We start from the raw sequence: 5,776 nt of genomic DNA, 5'->3' as shown, positions 1-5,776 counted from the left end.
TGTATGAATTATAAACGTCGCTCGCAAACGGAACTCTTTATACAACTGAGTTTACTCCCGGCAATTATTATTTATTATTATAAATGATTTCGTTTTTCTCTCTTATAACAAAGTCTGTACATGGAGTCAAATTTCGGAAGATCCAAACATTGTAATTATGCCCAATTTTATTATCGAAATTGTCTGTTATTATTGCCCTCGTAAAATTACTTCTCGTTTGCTGGTGCCGCAGTGCACAAATGTTCATCTGTTCACCCGGTGTGTGCTAAGTCATTTAGTACCGAAAGCATCTTGATCGCTCTTTCTAATCCGAGTATGTGTATCTTAAAATGAGTTGACCCTGACGATCGCTCTGACACAGTAAGGTTATTTATTTCTCTCTGAAACGAAGCGTTAAAATCACTTTACTATGGATAATATTTCACTTACTGGTAATTTGTTCTGCGTTTGAAAAAACTTACTCTGTGAGTTCACATTAATTAACATACCATGCGTGTCTTTTCACCCTTTAATTCAATCTATTCTTATCTGACTGAATTTCGCCTTAGTGTATAAATAATTACCAGATCACGAGTGACTGCAGAATAGTTAATTTGAAAACCACTGAGGTGAGCTAAATTAGGGACGCTGCTAATGATTGACAGATTGATTTATTAGGCAATTACTCGCGGCTACTGAGCGCATTGCTCACAATGAGCACACGGACCCGCGAGGCTTCTCTTGTTACGAGTGGTGGTGAGCGTTTGTGCCGGCCGCTGTGGAGCATCAACCTTGCCACGAGTGGTGGTGAGCGTTAGTGCCGGCCGCTGTGGAGCATCAACCTTGCCACGAGTGGTGGTGAGCGTTTGTGCCGGCCGCTGTGGAGCATCAACCATGCCACGAGTGGTGGTGAGCGTTTGTGCCGGCCGCTGTGGAGCATCAACCATGCCACGAGTGGTGGTGAGCGTTTGTGCCGGCCGCCGTGGAGCATCAACCATGCCACGAGTGGTGGTGAGCGTTGGTGCCGGCCGCTGTGGAACATCAACCATGTCACGAGTGGTGGTGAGCGTTAGTGCCGGACGCCGTGGAACATCAACCATGTTACGAGTGGTGGTGAGCGTTAGTGCTGGCCGCTGTGGAACATCAACCATGTTACGAGTGGTGGTGAGCGTTAGTGCCGGACGCCGTGGAGCATCAACCATGCCACGAGTGGTGGTGAGCGTTAGTGCCGGCCGCTGTGGAGCATCAACCATGCCGGGACTGGTGTTGCTCACATCACCATCTAGTAGTACCCATTAGTTACTAGTACCATTTATCAGGTTTAGCAGTACTAGCGGCTATCAAGTCATGAGTGGCGTTACCTACCAATTGAATGCTGCTTTATAGCATCGTTGATTAGAAATTTAATGCAAAGAAAATTCCACAAAAATTCATAGTATCTTCTTAAAAAAAGTTTCGGATTCCAGCCCTGCGTACGAAGCTACGTCAAGAGAATTAAAAGTATTGTTCCATGAAATACTTCCAAAATGTAAATGTTTATGTTGTGTTGGTAAGCTATTTCGAAATCGGTTCTTTCTTTAGATGCAAAGATATACTCTCTGTTCATCTGCGATCGTCCCTAGATTATCAAAATTGTTGTGCACGATGTGCATCTGCGTACGTCGGGATGACGTCTGCAATCTTTATTCCAGGGTCGCTCAGCATAAGGGCAGGAGTTGCAGGACTGGACAGTTGCTATAGCGCCCCCTTCATTTGGTTGTGCGCACTCACGCCGATCAGTGTAATGCTTCGGTCTCTGACAGTGACTTGAAGATGTTAACTTCTACTTTCGGTACCTCCGTATTTTATTTCCGTATCCGGTATTTCTCCGTATTTTAGAATTCTTGTCCATTTTTTAAATCTAGGCCCAGTTTGAATTCAGCTTTTAGCTACTGTCCACTTGAGATTGTGAATAGATAGGTTTGCCGTTTTTTCCATTGTGTTTTGTCTTTTATTTGTAAATTTAGATTTAAACTTCGGTTCATTGACTTTCAATTGTACTAACTTATGATTTATCTGCATTCTAGAATCTTCGAACCGACGATGGAACTGGACTCCGAAACGTTTTCTGATATGATACTATGAACTTTTGTGGAATTTTCTTTGCTTTTAGATTTCTACTTGATTCACGATTCCAGCAAACAAGTTACATTAAGCCTCATTGATATCTTATTACATTTATAATATCCTGATATGGATAGTCTGTATCTATTAATTGCTCATAGGAATAATATTGCATTGATTTATCTGATGTCATTTAAAGAATTATATCTCATTTGAGAGATATAATTCATGGCGCTGAAAATTGTATTCAGTGCGTAGCAAGAGTCGGGTTAGTTTCTCCGTTCCGTTTAAAATATAATAATTAGTTTACTCCTGGAAGCTTAGGTTGCGATAAGAACATTGTTCGTACTTCGGAGGACTATATTTCATTACTCTGAGCTCCATGTTTCGCAAAAACTTAATGTTTCGCTACCAATCCACATTTCAGGGCAGTGCCGATTTACCTTACAACTTTTATTGTGAGGAAATCCACGTAGTCCATTCTTCAGTACCAACAGTTAGATCTGCGGGCGGTGCTACTTAGGCGAATGCGATAGCATCTTGCGCGCTCTCAACCTACAGAAAGAGAAGGGTAATTGCCGCGCTATCAAACGCGAAAGCCAGCATTACCATCATATTTCAAGATATTTACTTTGCAACCTGGTCAGAAAACTGAAGTATTCCTCGTACTTTCTCGCATGTACAGTTTATACGTCAGTTTGTGTTGAACCCTCGGATTGTCATTCTTCAACGTATTTTTACAGGTTTTTGTATCCCAAGTGTCAACTTTTGAAGTGTGAAAATTTTCTAGTGTGATCCTGGCAAGTGCTATTCTGAAAGTCTACTTTGTGATTCATTTCCGATGACGATGCTTATGCGTGCCTGAGCGCTTGAGTTCAAGAATCATTTTAAGCGATCACTCACTTGTTGCGCTGCGTCTGTTCCGTGCCTGGTATCTTGCAACGGATCGTTTGAAGATGACAAGTTTTGGGGCAGCCGTGCGGTAGAGGTTGGCGTTTATGGAGGGTAGCCACAGGGAGCTGTCCATAGGGTGATAATTATAGCGCGTTGCCGAGCTCCGATGCGATCGTAGGTCGCTTATCATCTGAGCTCTACGTACGTACGCCTTGGTGTGCCACTTGCGAATAGCTTTGGTTGCGGCCCAACATTTCTTTGCCTTTTGTGACTGGATTTATGCTCTGGGTTTCTACCCCCTGAGATTATTTCGTACGGGCTTGTTCCCGTCGTTCTCATATATTAACTTGATTTGTGAGCTTAGGTGTTAGTTACTAGTAATGTTTTAATGGAGTAAGATTTACGCGAAACATTGTTACAATTAACAGAAATAAAGTATTGCGCATTTTCTTTTTATATTCCTTTGCACTTGAAAAAAATTTTTTTGGCTGAGTTGCCCAGTCATAGTTATTAATCTTTTCTTCTGCATATGAACGGGGATTCATTTAAAAAGTTTCAATTACCTTGTTTTATCTTAACTTTATTTCGTCTATTCCTAGAGTTTGGAAGAGGATGCGCCGGGCTACCTGCCCAGTTTTATCTCATTTTCATTGCGTGGCGCTTATTGTTCGGCCCTTTTTGGGGCCACCAATCTTGTGATCCGCTCAACCAAAAAGCGCGGCTCGTATAATCGGCTTCCAATAATCCTTTGGTGCTCGGCGCTCCAACTCGCCGCTTTGTGCCAACTTGCTTCGCCGAATCCTTCCACCGCCGCCGCCGACAATCCCATGGGCCTTCATAGCTTCCTATATCGTCGTCCTATATCCTTCGGCACCCGAAGGACTGTTTTCACTGCCTCCACAACCGCCTGCTGGGAGGAACCTACGGCTTAAATATATGCATTGGTCGTCCTATGTGGCTGCAGGATATTTAAAGAAGACCACCTTTGTAGAGGCCATATGACACCTCTGTAATTTATTCAGCATTTCTATTTCCGACCACTAAATGATTTATATTAGTGACGGAAAACGTAATTTTCTTAATGTTCTGCACTTTAGTTAGCAGAAATAAACTGATTTTCAGTACTCGATTGATTGCTAGCATCTCGCGCAACTAATTTCTGTTCGCGCAGCAATTCAGAGTGCCGGCACTCGTCCAATATATTCTGTTACTTCGTAAACGTTCGCTCAATTGTCTACTCATTTCTATCATACATTGAATGACCATTCAGTTGCAACCTGAGAATCTGAAGAGTAGAACCCAGTTTTACCACTCTGCTAGCGTTACTCAGGTGTCTACTCTGTGAGTGTCTCTCAGTTCCACCACTTTGCCAGCGCCACTCAATTGGGACCACTCTGTGAGTATCTTACAATTCCACCACTCTGACAGTACTACTTATTTTTTCCCCCACTGTCAGAGTGTCGCCCAGTCGAGTCAGTTCCTCGCTTCCACCACTTCGAGAACGCACAACTGATTGTAATTCCATTCATTTTATTCGTTGGCTATTTAAATACATCGTTCTCAGATTCTACTGACGCTAAAACCCTATCGCGACAAATTTTTACCTTAATGATTATATCAGGAGCATTTGTAGCCTAATTGCACCAAGTGTCCTACAAGAGACGCTGGTTCGGTGCGGTCCAAGGCATCATTGTTCTCATGACATTATTAGAATCATGTACGTTTTTGTTTTACATCCGAGCAACTATTATTCATGTGTTCGTGAAGAATATTTTTTTTTGGTCCTTGGTTTTGTTGATCTGAGTAACTTTTTTTTTTGTCAGGCAGATTTCAGCTTTAAGAAAATAATTTGCAATTAAAGAACGTGAAGCAAGTTTTACCTGACTCCTATCGTATTCTCAGGAGAGGAAAGTTTTATAAAACTACTGAATATCTCTTGTGTGATCTAATCACGATGTGAAGATACAAGCATTTGTGAGAGGAGGGTTAACAATGAAGCTCGCCAGCTCTTGATCTGATAGCATTCGCTATGAGATGTTGAACACGCAGTCAAACATGCTGCAGGAATTCAAGTACACCTGATAACGTAGTGAACAATACTCAAAACTTGTAATACTCTTATATTTTAGATACAACGAGTAAGCCTCACTGCTTCTGCTTGCGTGTGTGCAAGCCATAATTTCTTCATTTTTTTCGTGTTCCACCACAATCAGATAACGGTTTATTGTTAGGACCATGGTTTTAATGCGGGCATGTGCGTTTCTCGGCCGGGTTGACACGGTAGCTTGAGAGCTATAACTCTCTGCTAGCGTCCTTATCTTCACGAGCGCGTGCAAGCAGGCAATTCTTTTCCTTTACAACCGTAGCTGTGTTGTGCACTTAAAACTCCAACGCGGCGCTGGCTCAAGATCAGCAATCCCGTTTATACGCTCGTCTGTAGCACATTTATGTGTTAGATTGCACATCTGTAAACTGATAGGTGAAGGAAAACGTATAATTTATAAAAGGACTTCATGTATTCCTGCATAGAGGTTATATTATCGAATTCAGAAGACGACGAAGAAGCTCGCACGCTAATTTTGTTTAATGTAAAAGTAGCTTATATATATCTGCCTCGACTTATGGCATTCTCACGAGAGACGCTCTTATCTTGAATTGCATTATCTAATGGTTTGAATAAGGTTGGTAGTTTATTCCGCGTGTGTTTTGCATGAACATTTCTATAATTTTCAGATAATGGAATTGCCATGCTTTTTTCCGACCTAATTACTACAATATTGCGCAGTGTCCATTTTTTTTG

At 41.9% G+C, this 5,776-nt stretch overlaps 1 protein-coding gene across 1 annotated transcript; it reads right to left on the bottom strand.

Annotated features, from left to right (window-relative positions):
• Positions 1-671: 671 nt before the first annotated feature.
• Positions 672-1,232, bottom strand: LOC108675864. Its single transcript, XM_018163911.1, has one exon. The coding sequence runs from the start codon at positions 1,230-1,232 to the stop codon at positions 672-674; it is 561 nt and encodes a 186-aa protein (XP_018019400.1).
• Between the last annotated feature and the right edge of the window lie 4,544 nt (positions 1,233-5,776).

This window comes from Hyalella azteca, unplaced genomic scaffold, assembly GCF_000764305.2.
Source record: "Hyalella azteca isolate HAZT.00-mixed unplaced genomic scaffold, Hazt_2.0.2 contig7542, whole genome shotgun sequence".
Lineage (NCBI taxonomy): Eukaryota > Metazoa > Arthropoda > Malacostraca > Amphipoda > Hyalellidae > Hyalella > Hyalella azteca.
The sequence above is the reverse complement of the archived record's forward strand: the minus strand, read 5'-3'. Positions and strand labels throughout refer to the sequence as shown.